The sequence below is a fragment of the Labeo rohita genome, chromosome 9 (genome assembly GCF_022985175.1).
Source record: "Labeo rohita strain BAU-BD-2019 chromosome 9, IGBB_LRoh.1.0, whole genome shotgun sequence".
Classification (NCBI taxonomy): Eukaryota; Metazoa; Chordata; class Actinopteri; order Cypriniformes; family Cyprinidae; genus Labeo; species Labeo rohita.
The window spans coordinates 23,153,566-23,172,718 of NC_066877.1; the positions used below are offsets into that span (position 1 = coordinate 23,153,566).

The 19,153-nt window shown below is 36.2% G+C and overlaps 2 protein-coding genes across 8 annotated transcripts in view; one reads left to right on the forward strand and one right to left on the reverse strand.

Moving 5' to 3' along the window:
• The first annotated feature begins 148 nt into the window (after positions 1 to 148).
• gpr161a (G protein-coupled receptor 161a) lies at positions 149 to 12,304 on the forward strand. The gene is made up of 6 exons (XM_051120107.1): positions 149 to 1,406; positions 3,424 to 3,832; positions 5,084 to 5,802; positions 5,887 to 5,994; positions 7,691 to 7,810; positions 11,069 to 12,304. Exons 2-6 carry the CDS (start codon positions 3,471 to 3,473, stop codon positions 11,353 to 11,355), a joined length of 1,596 nt encoding a protein of 531 aa, XP_050976064.1. The 5' UTR covers positions 149 to 1,406; positions 3,424 to 3,470; the 3' UTR covers positions 11,356 to 12,304.
• A 2-nt stretch (positions 12,305 to 12,306) lies between these two features.
• dcaf6 (ddb1 and cul4 associated factor 6) overlaps positions 12,307 to 19,153 on the reverse strand; it is a 40,220-nt gene continuing 33,373 nt past the window's right edge. For 5 of the 7 annotated variants that reach the window (XM_051120101.1, XM_051120100.1, XM_051120106.1 and 2 more), the window contains 6 exons: positions 19,015 to 19,056; positions 16,407 to 16,545; positions 16,119 to 16,275; positions 15,938 to 16,026; positions 14,078 to 14,183; positions 12,307 to 13,337 (listed from right to left, as the gene is read on the reverse strand). In XM_051120101.1, coding sequence (XP_050976058.1) covers positions 13,279 to 13,337; positions 14,078 to 14,183; positions 15,938 to 16,026; positions 16,119 to 16,275; positions 16,407 to 16,545; positions 19,015 to 19,056 — 592 coding nt within the window. In that variant the 3' untranslated portion in view covers positions 12,307 to 13,278. The remainder of the gene's footprint in view (positions 13,338 to 14,077; positions 14,184 to 15,937; positions 16,027 to 16,118; positions 16,276 to 16,406; positions 16,546 to 19,014; positions 19,057 to 19,153) is intronic. The other 2 variants (XM_051120104.1, XM_051120103.1) reach the window with 1 other exon arrangement.

The following is a 19,153-nucleotide window of genomic DNA, read 5'->3' on the forward strand; positions in this document are numbered from 1 at the left end:
TGTCTAAATAATTTAATGCAATATTTCCCAAAATATGAGGTGGATGAATGCAGAAATTTGTTGTGTTTCCACAGCTTGCATATGCCACCTAGTGTTGAATTAATGTCTGCTCGCTCTGGTCAGCCCAACACACACACACACACACACACACACACACACACACACACACACAGAATGCAAAATAATGGCCAGTGTTTTAACTGCTGTATAAAAACACTGTCAAGAGTTTCTCCTTTCTAATAATCAGCAACAATATTTCAAAATTTGTTCCAGGACATCATTCATTTTCAGATTTTTGGTTCCACTTTATATTAGGTGGCCTTAACTACTATGTACTTGCATCAAAAATAAGTAAATGTACCTGTTGTGTTCATATTGTATTGTAAAACACTTTTGCTGCTATTAAGGTGGGATACAGGTAAGGTTAGACACTGGTTTGGTGGTATGGGTAGGTTTAAGCGTGGGTTAAAGTGTGAGGGATGGGTCAACAATGTAACTATAAATGTAATTACAGTAATTACAGAAATTAATTCTAGATGCAATTACATGCAGGTATTTTAAATATAAATACAATGTAAAAACATGTATGTACACAATATTTTAAATGTAAGTATATAGTAGTTAAGGCCACCTCATATAAAGTGGGACCAGATTTTCTTTTTAGCCAAATTTAGCAAACAATCATTTTAACCAGTGTTAGCTACACACTTTTACACAGTCAAGATAAGATGACTTAAAATTATTTAAGTTTTATTGTCTTTTTATTAGCCCTTATTTATTTTTTATGTCTGATGTATTTTCTATTTTATACATTTCTGGACTGTACGTAGGCCTTGTCAAGAAAGCTTTGCTGTGAATGAGATAGATAGACAGATAGATAGATTGGCAAGTAGTTTTGTTGTTCTTTCAAACATAGCTAAATCTCACTGTTTGTTTTAATTTAGATGTTTAGATTTTTGGTGGAACACATACATAAAAAACTTACGAAGCGATTTTGCAGTCTTTATAGATATTATTCCCCATGAGAACATTGCAGGGCTCATTATGATGTCTGTGAGAGTGAGACCCTCTGGACTGTCCGCAGTAGAGATGGAGGGAAGTTTTCAAGACGAGGATTTCCGACGCCATTGTGACGTCAGCAGCGCCTCTTTATTCACCGCCGACCGCAGCAGCCGCAACAAATGAACATCCCTGAATCATTTAATACTTTGTAACTGCGTTGAAACTTCGAGCATGCGTATCCGAAAAGCGTTTTTGTTCCGCGAAAGCGTGAGAAAACCCAGCATCTTACAAGAGATGTGAAAGTTTTTGTTGGATTAAAGTTAGTCGCCGCAAACTAACAAAGCCGACCAGAGAAAGTTACCACTGCTGGACTATAGCGGGATATCGCCTGGCCTGGAGAACCGGTACGTACGCCATGCAAATATCATTTCATTAGGATAAATTTTGCATTTTGAATCTAAAGGGTCGGAAACACGTTTTGTGTGCAATGCAAAATATCACTGTTGTTGGAAAAATTGAGAAAGAATCTGCGTGAGATTTGCTCTCTCCGCTAGCTGATCACATTGCTGTGCTGTGGTTGTTCATTGGACGTGCATCATGGTGAACGATTTATTGAAGAGGCATGACAGATGATCCACATGCAGTGACCCCAAACGCATTTGGATACTTAAACTGCACATGAGCTATATGAAATTCATTGCATTAGATTTTAATTTAAATGCATCTGCAGTAAGTTTTTTCCTTATGTGATATGTTTTGCCTGAAGAGTGTGCTTGTATTATTTTATTTTTTTTCATGTATTTATCTAATGCACTGATATGCATTTACAAGTGTGGGTTAAGTGTCTATTTTGTTGTATTTTGTTATTTATTTATTTGTTTGCTATTATTGTTGTCATTGTTTTTTGTTTTATGATTCATGTCTATCTTACCTTCTATAAATCTTATTATTGCAAAATTAAAATTGTCTACAGTAAGCCTACCAACCTGATGTAATTCTTGCATATTTTGTATGCATATAGGGTTGAGATCAAAAGTTTACACCTTGCAGAATCTGCAAAATGGTAATTATTTTACCAAAATAAGAGGGCTCATACAAAATGTTATTTTTAGTTATTATTTTTGTACTGACCTGAATAAGATATTTCACATAAAAGATGTTTACATACAGTCCAAAAGAGAAAATAAAAGTTGAATTAATAAAAATGACTCTGTTCAAAAGTTTACATAAGCTTGATTCTTAATGCTGTGTTGTTATCTGAATGATCCACAGCTGTGTTTTGTTTGTTTGTTTGTTTAGTGATAGTTGTTCATGAGTCCCTTGTTTGTTCTGAACAGTGTCCTATATGCTTTTGATATGCATCTTTTCACACTGAGAACAACTGAGGGACTCAAATGCAGCTATTGCAGAAGGTTTAAATGCTCACTGATGCTTCATAAGAAAGCACAATGCATTAAGAGCCAGGAGATGTGAAAACTTTTTGAATTTAAAGATCAGGATACATTTAACTTCTTTGTCTTCTGGGAAACATCTGTGTATCTTCTGTAGCTTCTAAAGAGCAGTACTACATAAAAAAATATGATATTTAGGCAAAATAAGAAAAATGCACACATCTTCAGTCTGTTCAAAGGTTTACACCCCTGGTTCTTAATGCATTGTGTTTCCTTCTGGAGAATCAGTGAGCGTTTGAACCTTCTGTAAAAGTTGCATATGAGTCCCTCAGTTGTCCTCAGTGTGAAAAGATGGATCCCAAAATCATACAGTCATTGTTAGGGTTCAAATGCATACAAATGCTGAAAAACCAAAAATATTGTGGGACCTGAAGGATATTTCTGAAAAACAGCCGGCAGTTTAACTGTTCAGGACAAACAAGCATGAACAACTATCACTTAAAAAAACAAAAAAACAAACACAGCTGTGGATCATTAAGGTAACAACAGTATTAGGAATCAACCGTATGTGAACTTTTGAACAACATCATTTTTATAAATTCAACTATTATTCTCTCTTGTGAACTGTATATAAACATCTTTAATGTGAAATATCTTATTCAGGTCAGTACTAAATAAAAAAATAACATGCGTTTTGTATGATTCTTCTTATTTTGGTCAAATAATTTAAATTTTGCAGATTCTGTTGTGAAACATGTTTTATTTCCTAGTAGAACTATGACTTATAATCTTAGCACAGTCTCTTCAGACCAGAGTTTTTCACAGTACAGTTCAGTTCTTAACAAACAGCGTATTGTAAGAATGTGCGTAATCCACATTTGTACAATGTATTGTACAAACAAAATCAGCTTTTTGTAATGCTTTACAGGACACCCTTGAATGAACCCACCACACCAGATCATTTCTTTCTCTTGTTGCGTTCAGAAGTTCCAGGCAGCTGTAATCAGACTTTTTTTCTTTTATCTTGTAGTTTGTCAACATGTCTGTCCAGTCCTGGGTGCCCTACAGCCTCCCATAATGAACAGCTCTAAGAATGGGACAGCAGTGGCTAACTCCACTAATGGCCTGGATGATGACGGGCCCGTGGTTCTGGAGTCTGTCTCTATCATCATCATAGCCATATTGGCATGTCTGGGGAATCTGGTCATTGTGGTGACGCTATATAAGAAACCATACTTAATGACACCCAGTAACAAGTTTGTCTTCAGCCTGACTTTGTCCAATTTGCTGCTGTCTGTCCTAACGCTGCCCTTCGTTGCGACCAGCTCGGTGCGTCGGGATTGGATGTTTGGAGTGGTGTGGTGTAACTTCACAGCACTGCTCCATCTACTTGTCAGCTCATCCAGCATGCTTACACTGGGAGCCATTGCCATTGACAGGTCAGTCGTTATGTTATCCAATTCTACAGTTTGAGGAATCTCAAATTCTTACATTTCCAGCTTCATTACTCCAGTCTTCAGAAATCATTCTAATATGCTGATTTGCTACATAATATGCTGATTTACATTTATCATTATTATCAAGATAATCAAGATGATTTATAATGTTACAAAAGATTTCAATTTCAGCTGAATGCTGTTCTTCTGAACTTTCTATTCATCAAAGAAACCTGAGAAAAATTCTACTCAGCTGTTTTCAACATAATATCAAATCAGAATATTAGAATTCTGTGATCATATGACTGGAGTAATGATGCTAAAATTTGAAATCACAGGAATAAATGTATTCAAATAGAAAAGTTAATTTAAATAGTAAAATATTTCAAAATTTGACTGTTTTTGCTGTACTTTGGATCAAATAAATGCAGTCTTGGTGAGCAAAAGAGACTTTTTTTAAAAAACATTAAAAATCTTACTGTTCAAAAACTTTTTACTGGTAGTGTATTTAAAAAAATAATTGACCTTGACAAGGTCATAAGGGTTTGCGGGGTCCTCTCTGTGATATAATTTCCTATTTTATGTTTTTATTTTCCTGCATGTTGGTTGGACTGTGTGAGTCTGAGTTAGTGGACAAACTTTACATTAAATATTAATAAGCTTTTTCTGTATCTCAAGAAATAAAAATACAAGATTTTGCCACAAAATTTAATAAGGTTTTTGACATTATACATCCCTTCCCAAAGCAAAATCAAACACAAATCCAATACAGAAGTTAAAAACATCCACATTCGTCATTGTATGTATAAAGTGCATTTTAATGTATTTTTAAAGAAATTAATAGACAGAAACTAAAAGTTAATGTTTATGTGATTTATCCGTAAGTACTTGAATGTTCAATCACGTTGTATTGTTATAAAATCTCTAATTCAATTCAATTTAAAAACAACTCTTGGCAAAACATTTTTTTTGACTGCTGTAATCAATGGCCATACTGTATTTATTTAGGCCTGTTGTTCAGTAGTTCACCATGACATTTAAGTACAGTCTTGCTTGAACAGTACCACTGTTTTTATGTACAAGATGCACAGTGAAGATGCATCAATACAAAAACCAGAAGCAACACACTCTATTTCTGGCAGCTTGAGAGTCTTAAAGAAAGACCCCCTTGTTTTTCCGTTGGCTGGTCATGTGTCTCTCATGAGGGAATGATTGAAGTGTATCTGTTTTATATCAACGTCTGTCTCATTCTAGGTATTACGCCGTTTTATATCCCATGATCTACCCCATGAAAATCACGGGAAACCGAGCTGCGGTTGCCATTGTTTACGTGTGGCTCCACTCCCTGGTCGGATGCCTGCCGCCGCTTTTCGGTTGGTCCGCGTTTGAGTTTGACCGCTTCAAGTGGACCTGCACAGCAGCTTGGCACAAGGAGATCAGCTATACCGCCTTCTGGATTACGTGGTGCTGCCTTCTGCCACTGGCGGCCATGCTGGTCTGCTATGGCGTCATCTTCCGTGTGGCCCGCATCAAAGCTCGCAAGGTTTACTGCGGTAGTGTGGTGGTGGCTCAGGAGGAGTCCAGTTCTCAAAAGAATGGCCGCAAGAATTCTAACACGTCCACGTCTTCTAGCGGAAGCCGCAAGAGCCTGGTCTACTCTGGGAGCCAATGCAAGGCCTTCGTCACCATTCTGGTGGTTCTGGGAACTTTTCTGACCACGTGGGGTCCGTATGTGGTGGTTATCAGCACTGAAGCAATGTGGGGTAAAGACAGTGTTTCTTCACAGATGGAGACACTTGTCTCCTGGCTGTCCTTCACCAGTGCAGTGTGTCATCCGCTTATTTATGGGCTGTGGAACAAGACCGTACGTAAGGAGCTGTTGGGCATGTGCTTTGGCGATCGGTACTACAGAGAGTCTTTTGTTATACGCCATCGGACCTCTCGTCTCTTTAGCATCTCTAACCGAATAACAGGTGAGTTACTGCTGTTATTTGTATCCTGGGATTCTTTGTATCCTTATGTTTGAATAAGTAGTCTGAGTCTTTTTTGTTTACCAGATTTGGGAATGTCTCCTCACCTGACGGCCATGTTAGTGGGTGGTGGGCATCTCCTGGGACGTGGCAGCAGCACAGGAGACACTGGCTTCAGCTACACCCAGGACTCAGGTAGACCTTCTGCTGTTTATCACACATTGGTCATAAACAAAACTAAAAGTTCCGTCATCATTTACTTACCATCACGTTGTTCCAAACCTGATGACTTACTTTCGTTTGTGGAGCAAAAAAGGAGGTATTTTAGCTGAACGTCCTGGGTGCTCTTTCTCGTACAATGAAAGTAAATTGGGACAGTTGCTGTCAGTTTTATAAAAAGCACTATGTAAGTACCACAAAAATAGTCCATGCCACCCATGGGGTGTATTTCAAGTCTTCTGAAGCCATACATTTAATGTGAGAAACAGGCCAAAATTTATTTCGCTCTTCACCGAAAATCTTCTTTTTCATTGTATCTCTTGAATTTCATTCTCATTCCAGATGTGAGAGCTTCAAAAATATGTTTTCATTGAGTAACAACTTAATGTCTTAAAAAACTTATATAATGAATGACTGGTACTTTTGTTTTTAATCATTTTTGCATCTCAACATTATCTGTTGCCTTTAAAAGCATAGTTCACTCCAAAATGAAATTACCCCATGATTTACTCACCCTCAAGCCATCCTAGGTGTATATGACTTTCTTCTTTCAGTTGAATACAATCTGAGTTATATAAAAAAAAATGTCCTGGCTTCCAAGCTTTATAATGGCAGTGAATGGGGGTTGAAATTTTAAAGTCCAATAAAGTTTATCCATCCATCATAAAACGTACTGCACATGGCACTGGGGGGTTAATAAAGGCCTTCCATGTAAAAAAAAAAAAAAATCCCATATTTAAAATTTTATAAACCACAATCTACAAAACTACAATTACAAATCAAGGATTTGTAATGAAAAATGTCAGAGGATTTCGACATAAGCCAAGAGGAGACTGGTTTTTCTTTGATGTGAACACAACTTGGTTCTCACAAGACTAGCATTTCCACTGGAACACCATTTTCTTGTTAACACACGTATGACAGTTAGTGGAAGCTAGAAATTACGGTTTATAAAGTTTTAAATATGGATATTTTTCTTACACAAATGCATGTGGGGTTATTTTTATGATGGATGGATGCACTTTATTGGACTTCAGAATCTCAACAGCCATTCACTGCCATTATAAAGCTTGGAAGAGCCAGAGCATTTTCTGATTGTATTCGTCGTAAAAAGAAAGTCATATACACCTAGGATGGCTTGAGGATGAGTAAATCATGGGGTAATGTTCATTTTTGGGTGAACTTTCCTTTTAAGTTTTGTTGTATGGAAGAGAGCCGCACAAACTTTATCTAAATAAAATCCCATTTTTCCATTAAAAGACATTAAAATGGATTTGGGTGAAGCTGAGTAAATGAAGGCAATTTTTCATTAACTATGCCTTTAAATTATTAATAATTATTTCTAATTATTTTAGTTTTTAGTATTTTAATGTGTTTATCAGTATAGGCCATGATTTTAATATTACTGTGACCTTACCTCTTTAAATACAAGACAAGCAAAATCAACCCCCACAGCTCTTAGCAGTCAGCAGAGGTGGTTTATTGGCTTGCAGACTGTTGTTATCAGGGTGTGCCATTTGAGGAAACACAGAGCTCATGAGTATCGCATAACACACAGACGGCACTGCTCAGCGGCTCTCCCACAGTGTCCAGACTGGTGTGGGTGGGTGGTGTTGAGCAGTGTTAAAACTGATATTTGATTGAAAGATGCCTGCTGTGATTTACCCTCTAGCTACAGACGTCATGCTGTTGGACAGCTACACCTCAGAGCCCTCCCACTCAGCCCACTGTGCTGCCAATAAGAGAAGAAGTTCTGTTACATTTGAGGACCAAGTGGATCAGATTCCTAAAGGTATCTAACATGTTCTTAGTTTACATCTGACTAATGCAAAAATGCCTTTGTCACAATAGAAAGTGGCTCTAGAACATTCTTACATTTTTAATTGGCACCCATACTGTTATGTTTGATATGAATAAAGTACACTACTAATCTAAACGTTTGGGGTTGGTAACAGATAAAAATTACAGTAAAAACAGTAATTCTGAGTATTATTATTATTATTATTTCAATTTAAAATGTTTACTATTTTAAGATATGTTAAAATATAATTCAGTCCTGTGATGTCAAAGCTGAATTTTCAGCAGCCTTAACTTTAGTCTTCAGTGTCACATGATACTTCAGAAATCATTTAAATATGCTGATTTGGTCCCCAAGAACGTTTCTTATTATCAGTGTTTAAATGATGCTTAATAATTAAAAAAAAAAAAGTAAAAACTGATACATTTTTCATGATTCTGTGATTTTGGAAATATTTTTTTCTTGTAATAATGAAAAAAGCCTTAACAGTCACTTTTGATCAGTTTACTGCATCCTTGAGGAACAGAATATAATATTGTTTTTTATAATCTCCACAAAATAATAGAACTTTTATGAATATTGAAGTGTAAATAAAAGCACTTAAAAACTAAACTTAGGCTATAAACAAACTACACCACCGTGGTCGCTCGCCTTCAACATCACCACCACCATGCTTACAACAATTTTTTCAAACTTATTTTTAGTGTTAATGTTATTTTAATGTTAATGTTAAGTGAAAAGGATTTACTCTGTATATGAATTTTAATCCACGCTGCATGAACCTTTTCATATAATCTGGAATAAATACAACACTAGAGCCAAACTAAAACTGATATGAGACATAAATAGTATAGTGAACAAATGAAATAATCATAACTAAAGGGCATATGAAAGCACGTATTTCTGTGCATTAAAAGTCAGAAAATACTTGATTCTATTCAATAAAATTCTAGTGTATTTCATGTATTAAATAACAAAAGTGAGCTATGTGAGTAGATATGGTTAAACTTATTTTACTGAATAAATATCACATTTCAGCTTTCAGCTATTAAACTGGTAAATGGCGTTTACATGAAATAAACGTTATTTACGTTATTTAATACGTATACGTTATTTTAATACGTATAAGTTTACCTTATGGTAAGATCAGTATCAGTAGGAAAGCAATAAAACGATCATCTTCCATCTGCAGACTTGTTTTGCTTTTCGGGAGAAAGCAAAAAAACATTGTTGAACAACAATATAAAATATAAAACTATTAATTAGTTATTCTACAATAGGGGTTATGCACAACAGACTTCTGTATTCTGCTGACAAAATGTTGCAAAATGTTTTTTTAAACGGAAACACTTGGGCGTTGAACACCCTGTTCTGATGATGCAAGAGTTGCAACTATGGCAGCTAAGAAACTGCAGCAGACACATTTGTGAAAGACTTGCACCCATTGTGCGAGCTGTCTCTTTAATACCACATGGTTTATATCAAAGTCCCTTTAAGGCAGGGGTGTCAAACTCAGTTCCTGGAGGGCTGCAGCCCTGCACAGTTTAGATTCAACCCTAATTAAACACACCTGATCCAGCTAATCAAGTCATTCAGGCTTGTTTGACAACTGCATGGTTTGTGTGTTAGAGCAGGGTTGGAACTAAACTCTGCAGGGCTGCGGCCCTCCAGGAACGGAGTTTGACATCCCTGCTTTAAGGCAAGTCATTTCACTCGGAGGCCATCTTTGAAATGTATCTCGGGCATGCAGGTGCAGCTCCTATCTCTTTGAATGGGGAAACATAAAACTGTAAATTGCTAAATGTCTCAGACAGCACCTGTACTTCCATTTAGCAACTTGTTAGCAACTGTATTTTTAAAGGGGTCATCGGATGCAAACTTCACTTTTACATGTTGTTTGAACATTAATGTGCAATGATAAAATGATATATGATATGTGCTATAATGATAAAAATCCATGCAGTGGTTTTTAATTAATCTGTAAAAATAATATTCCCTTTTTCAAATCGAGCCGTTCTCAGATGCCTGACGGTGTGACGGGCCGCTCCCACGATAGTTGATTGACATGAGCTCTTACCTCAGACCAACTGTCCCAGTCCAGTAACTTTCCTTGTTTCGATGCTGAAGCAGGGATGTAAGTTAGACAAGAATATCTCTGATTGAGCGATTGAGGTGTTGTGTTGCTGGATGTAATAATGAATGTAGTGGTCGTCATTTACTCCCGACATCCGAGCCACTGAGGATGCAGTAGATTACGTTTGTTTGTAAAGGGAATGCGCCTCCCGATCTACATATATCCGTCTATGTTCGCATGAATCATTCGTGATCCAGCTTCACTTACAGCAGAAGTGAGTATAAGGGTTTTTTTATGAATCTTTGCGATCGGCTTTCCTAATAATATGGTAGTTAGGAAGTGTAGCGGCTAAACGCAGCTAAAGTAAACAAGATCGTCATTCAACAGAGAGTAGAGAGGGGTGGGGTGAGCAGAGCTCATTTGCATTTAAAGGAACAGCCCCTTAGAATGAGGTGATTTTTGTAGAGCTCCTTTTGACAAGGTAAAAAGGGTGTTGTTTTACAAAACCATTGAGAATTTTTAATCAAAGTATATTAGAGACTTTTCATTAAGACCCTAAAGAATCAAATCAACTTGTGGAAAATGAGCATCCGATGACCCCTTTAAAGAAATGTAACAGTTAAAAAACTCACAGGTGGAGTGTAACTGTTGTGTTGTAACTCGTAGGATAACACATGAAAGTATCATAACCCTGGGACGATCGAACCGGAAGTGCTAAATTGCCTACAAAGTGACGTCATAGTCCACAGTCTTGCTGCAATACAATACATTTCTAATGTGTTTGAAAACAGTTTACTCAATGTACTCAAGGATTAATCATTCCTGTGTAAACAGTATTAAAAGGCTTCTTTGTCAATGGCAGCACTGCTTCTGGCATCATTATTTGTTCGCTATCCACAGCACATAAAGCTTTTCTTTTAATCTGTACTGTGTCATTAAATTCTTTATGGGTTCTAAACAAGCTTTCAGTCATGTTTTGTTTGAATCACAGCGCATTTAATGGTTAAACTCTCCTCTGGTACATGGTGAAAATCTGTGGACAAACATTTCAAATTCTCTGAATTGCCTTTATGTACTTTAAGTACTTTTTTGTTAATCATCTGCATGTTATAGAGCTTTGACAAAGAATTTTCCTAAAGTGTCAGTATTTTAATGTTCTACCATTTCTTTTTCTCAAGGTGACCCATCAGTAGTCCAAGTGACGGCAGACATCCACAAGTCTTTGGACAGCTTTGCGTCCTCTCTGGCCAAGGCTATAGAAAACGACGCCAAGCTTCAACTCTTTGGGGAATGGACTCAAATTCCAACAAGTCTGTTCACAGTACGAAACACGCAGCGAGCTCCCCGTTACCTGGATGGACAGAGACTCAGGATGGAAAGCATCGATGAAGGAATAGTTAAAGACGACGATGATGATGACAATGATGAAGAACATGAGGAAAAAATAGGTGACAGTTCCATGTAGGTCTTTGACATCTTAATGGACCAGATTGTGTAATATGCAGCTTTTTGAAGGTACAGAACATTAAAGGAACACACAATGTAAATGTTTACAGATACACAGTGATTTATGTGTAATTCACATACTAGGTAAAGAAAGTATACTTGATTATTTTAGCTAGCAACTGCTGCTACTTGCCTCGGTGAGACCAAAGACCCACAATGATGGCTGTACCTGCAAAGCACAAGGTACTAGAAGCCCTACTGTCACTCACCAGAATAAGTTATGTTTTTGTAACATAAAAGTTATTGTAAAGCCCTCGTATATTGTCAGGTATTTTGCCTGTGTTGGGTACTGTGTGTATTATGTTTACTCTTTTCTTATAAGGAAACTGTAACCACTACATTTTATACGTCCTGACTGTTTGTAAGAATGATTATCCTAGAGCTCCTCTCCACCTTTTTAAGTTCAGGTCTTAATATATTCAGTTGTTATTAGAAAATATACCAAATGTCATAGGGGTTATATTGATGTGGACAAAAAGAAACATCGCCTGACAAAAGATTTTTTCAGGCATTGATTTAACATCAGAGAATCATGTAAATGAGAGAGAGATATTGGGCATAAAAAAAGGTAAGATACCTTTTAAAATGCTGTTTTATCCATAGTCCTTGGTGGAAAATCTGATTAAAATGTTTTGACTGAATGTAATGGTGCGAGAAAGCATCTGCAGTGTCATGACTAAAGTCGTTGGTACAATTGCACTTGAAAATTTTATGTTTGATCAGTGGCTATTCACATCTGTTTTTGTTCCTACTGTTTTGTTTAGCATACTCTGAAAATGTACTCAAGGATTAATCATTCCTGTGGAATCTTCTTTTTTTTTTTGCATATACCAATATTAATAGGCTTCTTCATCAGTGGCAGCAATGCTTCTGGTTGCATTATTTGTTTGCTATCCATAGCACATAAAGCTTTTAATCTGTACTGTGTCATTAAATTCTTTATGGGTACTCAACAAGCTTTCAGTCATGTTTTGTTTGAATCACAACACATTTAATGGTTAAACTCTCCTCTGGTACATGGTTTAAAAATGAACCGGAACTTAATCGGAAAATCTGTGGACAAACATTTAAAAAGATGGCTTACATTCCTTAACAGTGCTGCTGAATAGAATGGCACGCTATTAGACGAGGAGATATTTCATCTTAGCTTTTCCCAGCGATCACTAGTCACTTAGCAAAACGCTCAAGCCAACAGCTGCCACAACAAAGGCCATCTGTGCTGTTAGGAGAGAGAAACACGACCTGCCAACGAATGCTAGAGCCATTTGGCTAGACAGCAGTGGGTTTTATGTATAGACTGAGTCAAAAACGGTTCTCATTTTAATAAACTTTTATAAACATTCTGCAGTGTAACAATGTGTAGTGGCTGTTTTGGATAATGAAATATTGCAAGTAGTACCTGTAATTGGGGTTAGGCAGAGGATCCCTGTGCAACGCAAGATTTAGTAATGACAAAAAGAGCCATTTTTATACACAACATTGATAAAGACTAAGAGGACATGTTTTCGGCAAACTCATGTTTGACATGCATAATTCATGGTATACAAACATCTGAGTTCTTCATTTGAGGCTACAATAAGATTTCACACTTAACACCGTTCAAAAGCTCAACCGTTTGATTTAACAAATTAATATTGCACTTAAATACTCTCACGCACCAGCCGTCTAGTCACGTCTTTCGATTTCTTACATGTCATCTTGTTTGCATGAACTCCCCAGACGCAGTTTACTCTCATATAGAGTAATTAGTAAGAAAAGTCTCATTAAAAAATAATAATGCCAAAAACTCAACTAATAAGGAAATACTCTATTTTGTAACGTGTACAAATCTCAAATGCTCAAGTGCACTGTAGCAAAAAACCATTCACTTGTAGCAGTAGGGCTACTGTTCATCCTCGTTTTCTTGTCCGGAGCCTTCCGAACGATCACCCTCCACGCGGTCTGGGAACGACAGGAGGGGAGAGGAAGAAAGATTGGTCATTTAAACACCTGTTCAAGGTGGTAAAACCAAATGCTAGAGTAAGAATCCACTGACAAATGCTGGTCAGTTAAAAAAGCAGTGTAAGTATCATTGATCAATTTAGAAATTATCTTAAAAGATAATTAGACCAAATTTCTTTGAATTTGGTGAATTTATTTTAAAGGGATAGTTCATCCAAAAATGAAAATTCTGTCATTAATTATTCACCCTCATGTTGTTCCAAACCTGTAAGATCTTTGTTCATCTTCAGAACACAAATAAAGATATTTTTGATGAAATCCGAGAGCTTTCTGACCCTGCATAGACAGCAATTCAACTATCACGTTCAAGGCCCAGATAGGTAATAAGGACATTGTTAAAATAGTCCATATGACATCAGAGGTTCTGTAATTTTATGAAGATACAAAAAAGGTTGAACCACTGATGTCACATGGACTATTTTAGCAATGTCCTTACTACCTTTCTGGGCCTTGAACATGGTAGTTGCATTGCTATAGTTGCATTGCTATGCAGGGTCAGAAAGCTCTTGGATTTCATCAAAAATATTATGCGAGTAATTAAAGACGATTAGCATTTTTGGGTGAGCTATTCTTTTAAGTTAAAAAAGCCAAGTTTTCAGTGTGGACTCAGGCTTTTGGATCTCATTGTATGTATACAATCAGTCAGTGTGTTATTAAAACAGGGACACGAGGAAGTTCACCTGTTCTGATGTGATTTAATGATGCCAGCATTCGGAGCATGAAGGAAGCAGGAACAGTGATGGTATTCCTCGTCTCTTCCAGCATTAACTCATTACGAGCAATTACCTACAGCACACAAACAAATCAGAAAATTAAAGTTTACCAATTACCCACATGTACATATTCATAATTGGACACTTCATTCCTATAGCTACAGCTTAGACATAGTGCTTTGCAAAAGTATTCATACCCCTTCTTTTTTCACGTTTTGTTATGTTGCTGCCTTATGTTAAACTGTTTTAAATTACTTTTTTTCCCCACATCAGTCTACACTCCATACACCATAATGGCAAAGCAAAAACAGAACTGTCACAACTTCATAAATTTATTTAAAAAAAAAAAAGTGAAATAAGTACATTGCATAAACCTTAACTCAGTACTTAGCTGAAGCACCTTTACAGCCTCAAGTCTTTTGGGTATGATGCAACAAGATTTGCACATGAATTTGGAAATTATCTGCCATTCTTTACCTCACCTGTTCACCTCTCAAGCTCTGTCTTGGATGGAAGCTGGCAGACATTTTCAGGTTTCTCCAGAAATGTTTGATTAGGTTTAAGCCCAGGCTTTGGCTGGGCCACTCAAAGACATTCACAGAGTTGTCTATAAGCCACACTTGCTGTGTGCCTAGGGTAATTTTCCTGTTGGAAGGTGAACTTTCTGCCCAGGCAGAGGCTCTGAATGCTCTGGACTGGGTTTTTAATAAGGCTAACCTATATTTTGGTGCACTGAGTTTTTCTTATACTCTGATGAATCCTTCAGTCCCTGTCACTGTAAAACAGCCCCACAGCATGAGGCTGATAACACCACTTTTTTACTGTTGAGATGGTACTCTGCAGGTGATGAACAGTGCCTGGTTTCCTTCAAATATGATGCTTGAAATTGAGGTTCATCAGACCACAGAATCTTGTTTCTCACAGTCTTAGATTTCTTTAGGTGCTTTTTTGCAAGTGTGATTTTAAGTGTCTTTGCTGAGGAGAGGATTTAGTCTTGCCACACCGCCATAAAGCCCAGATCCGTGGAGTGTTGCAATGAAGTTTGTCCTTCTGCAAGTTTCTCTATGATCATGGAGCTCAACTAGAGTGACCATTAGGTTCTTGATCACCAGTCTAACCAAAGCCCTTCTCCATCAATTGCTCAGTTTGGCCAGGAGGTCAGCTCTAAGAAGAGTCACGGTTGGTTCAGACTTCTTCCATTAAGGGTAACGAAGACTACATGCTTCTGTGACACTTCAATGCAGCAGATTTTTTTCTGAACTGTTCCCCAGATGTGTGGCTTGATGTGTGTTTTTGCTCTGATATGCATTAGCCGTTAGACCTTTTATTAAGATGTGTGTGCCTTTCCAAATCATATCCATTCGACTGAATTTGCCACAGGTTAACTGCTCTCAAAGTGTTGTAACATCTACAAGAAATATGAAAGTTCCTGAGCTACAATTCAGCTGTCCCAGGTAAGGGTATGAATACTCATGCAATGGAATCATTTAGGTTTTTAATTTTTAATAAATTTGCAAAGATGTTTGCTTTGCCATTATGGTGTATGGAGTGTATATGAAGTAATTTAAAGCTGTTTAACATAATCAAAAAATGAAGGGGTATAAATACTTTTGCAAGGCACTGTACCAATACAACTGCCTTAGAATGCCTCGATTTTATATATAGCAAAAACAGTACTTAGAGCTCTAGTGCCCTCTACTGGGGATTTTATTTACATCCCAAAATAAAAACAGGTCAGTGTTAGTACGTGTTCTGAAAACACATTTTAAAGTCTGAAGGATCAAAACAACTTTATTCATAAAATTAAACAGAAAACACTGTCCATACCTCTTCAGCAAGAACTCTGTTAAATGACGGTGACTGTTCTAAAGGCGACCACAGCTTGATGTCATAGTCAATTCCAGATGATGCAAGAACTGCAAAAACAAAGTCAGGCCAAATGCTGTGATTATCTAAAAAAATATTATCTGGATTTCATTCTATTGTTTTTAGGCATCATTTTGCTCACTAGGGTCATAAGGGTGAGGCTGCAGGCAGTTGACCACATGGTTGTCGGCCTCCAGTAGCATCAGGTGCTCTCCCGTGTGCCTGTCCCAGATGAAGATATGGCCACAATCTGAGCCGCTCATCACAAAGTTATTCCCCCAGAAACACGACTCCTTAATCTACACATAGTGCCAGGTCAGTAAAAAGAAATGTCTCTGATTAGTTCCTTACAAAACATGATTGTTTATATGTTGTACTAGAACAGCTTTTTTGTGTACAATATGCATGAGACAATAAACAGACAATGTACCATGGTCCTGGAGTTCCGATGGCCCTTGTACACCACCTTGACAGAGGGTCTTCTGATATTCTGAGTCTCACTTTCTTCCATCTCTCGCCGTTCTTTTCTCCTACGAAACAGCTCCTGAATCCGAGCTGCGGCAGAGCGTCTATGAAAGACAGAGCATGCAGAACAATACTCATGAAATTTCATCTATGCGCAAATACTTTAAAACACATTACATCTCAGTGTGATTAATCCAGGATGGTTAAGTTTTCACAAGCTTAAAGTAGTTCACTTCCAAAACAAAAATGTACAGTAAAAACAGTTCTGTAATGTCTTACAAGCATAGTGCGAGACAGATAATATTTGATCTTAATATATTTTTTGTAGACAATGTAGATGGTGCTTTACCTATCATGACCTAATAACAATAATACCATTAACTTTTATGTGCATGTTAAATTCATATAATAATGCATTTTATTAGTTAGCTGATAATTCATGGAATTATAGTGTGACTTATAGGTGTATTTTGGTAACACTTTCTTTAAGAGAACAAAACTTTTATGGAACTTTCTGGAAACTGGCAAATAGACTACGTTCAAAAGTTTGGGCTCAGTAAGAAATTAATTTTAAAATAAATGAATACTTTTTATTCAGTAAGGATGCATTCAACTGATCAAATGAGACATTAAAGAGATTTATAATGTCATAAAATATTTCTATTTCAAATAAATGCTGTTCAAAACTTAAAAAAAATGTTGAACTTTCTATCCAAAGAATCCTGAAAACATTTACAGGTTCCACAAAAATATTAAGCTGTGGAAGGCCATATCCACCACTGAAAAAAAAGAAAAGAAAAACAAGGTAATTGCAACTTTTAATTTCACAATTCTTTAATTTCTAGCAAATATGAGTTTGTATTGTGATATTTTTTTCTTGCAATTTCGAGTTTATATCTTCCATTTTTTTCCCTCGCAATCCTGACTTTCTTTCTCACAACTGTAAGATATAAACTCGCAATTGCGAGTTATAAAGTCCATTTGTGAGGGGGGGGGGGGAAGACTGATGTGTTCTCAGAATTGCAATTTTATATCTTACAATTCTGACTTAACCCAAACTTGCAATTGCGTGTTATAAAGTCAGAATTGCGAGATATAAACTCGCAATTCTGAGGAAAAAAAGTCACTTTTGCAAGATATATGCAATTTTGAGAAAAAAGTAAATTGCAAGATATAAGCTCGTAATTCTAAGAAAAAACTCATAATTGTGAGTTTATATCACATTTCTGAGGAAAGTCAGAATTGTGAAATTGTATCACTCAATTCAAAAAAAAAAAAAAGTTGAGTGTGTGAGGTATAAACTCGCAGTTCTGAGAAAAAAAGTTAAGGAAACGTGAAATATAAAAAAGAAAAATGAAATGTGAGATATAAACTCTCAAATATTTTTTTTCCTCAAAATTGTGAGATATAAATACACAATTGCGAGTTGAAAAATCAGAATTGCGAGATATAAACTTACAATTCTGACTTTTGTAAATTTTTTTCTTCTTTGTGACTTTTTGTTTATACCTCGCAATTGACTTTTTTTCTCAAATTGCGAGTTAATATCTCACAGTTGACTTCTCAGAATTGCGAGATATAAACTTGCAATTGTGAGAAAAAAGACAGAATCTGACTTTACAACTCGCAATTGTGTGTTTATATCTCACAATTCTGAGAAAAAAAGATCTGAGAGTTTATATCTCACATTTCTGAGGAAAAGAAGTCAGAATTGTTTGTATCACGTAATTTGAGAAAAAGGTCTATTGTGAGATATAAACTCAGAATTGTGAATTTATATCTCGCAATTCTGACTTTATAACTCGCAATTGTGAGTTTATATCTCACAATTCTGAGAAAAAAGTCAGATTTGTGAGTTTATCTCTCACATTTCTGAGAAAAAAAGTCAGAATTGTGAGTTTGTATCACGCAATTTGAAAAAAAATTGCAAAATATAAACTTGCAGTTCTGAGAATAAAAGGTCACAATTCTGAGTTATAAACTCGCAATTCTGAGAAAAAAAAAATGACAATTGCGAGTTTATATCTCACATTTCTGAGAAAAAAAGTCAGAATTGTGTGTTTCACACAACTTGAGAAAAAAGTTAATTGCGAGATACAAACTCACAATTCTGAGAAAAAAAGTCATAATTGTGAGTTTGTATCACCCAATTCTGAGAAAAAAAGTTAGAATAGTGAGATATAAAGTCGCAACTACCTTTTTTATTTTTTTTTCAGTGGTGGAAACAGGATTCCATATCAAGCAGCACAATTGTTTTTCTTTTTTTTTTTTTTGTAATAAAAATCAGAATAGTTTTTGAACTCCAAACAACTATATCTAAGGTAACTTGTAAACTCATGCATGAAATTAGTTTACTTGGTTAGTAACTAACAAAAGGGTCATTATGCAAACATTTTATACACTCTTAGGCAAAAATAAAGTTAATAGAAACTACTAAATTACGCAGATTATATAGTTAACAGCATATTTCACACAGCCACACAATATGAATACTAGGTTAATGAAAAGTAAATCAAATCTGCACCCCTTGCAATTAGATTATATTAGTGGCCATCTCAGAAACATTACAATACCTTATCATCCTATCACCTACAGCTGATCCTCTGTAATTAAATCTAATGAGAAGAGTAGCATTTTACTTATGACGGTCCAAAAAGATGAACACTGTTTTACATATACATGCTCATGTTTTATGGGACTTCCCGTCTGTCA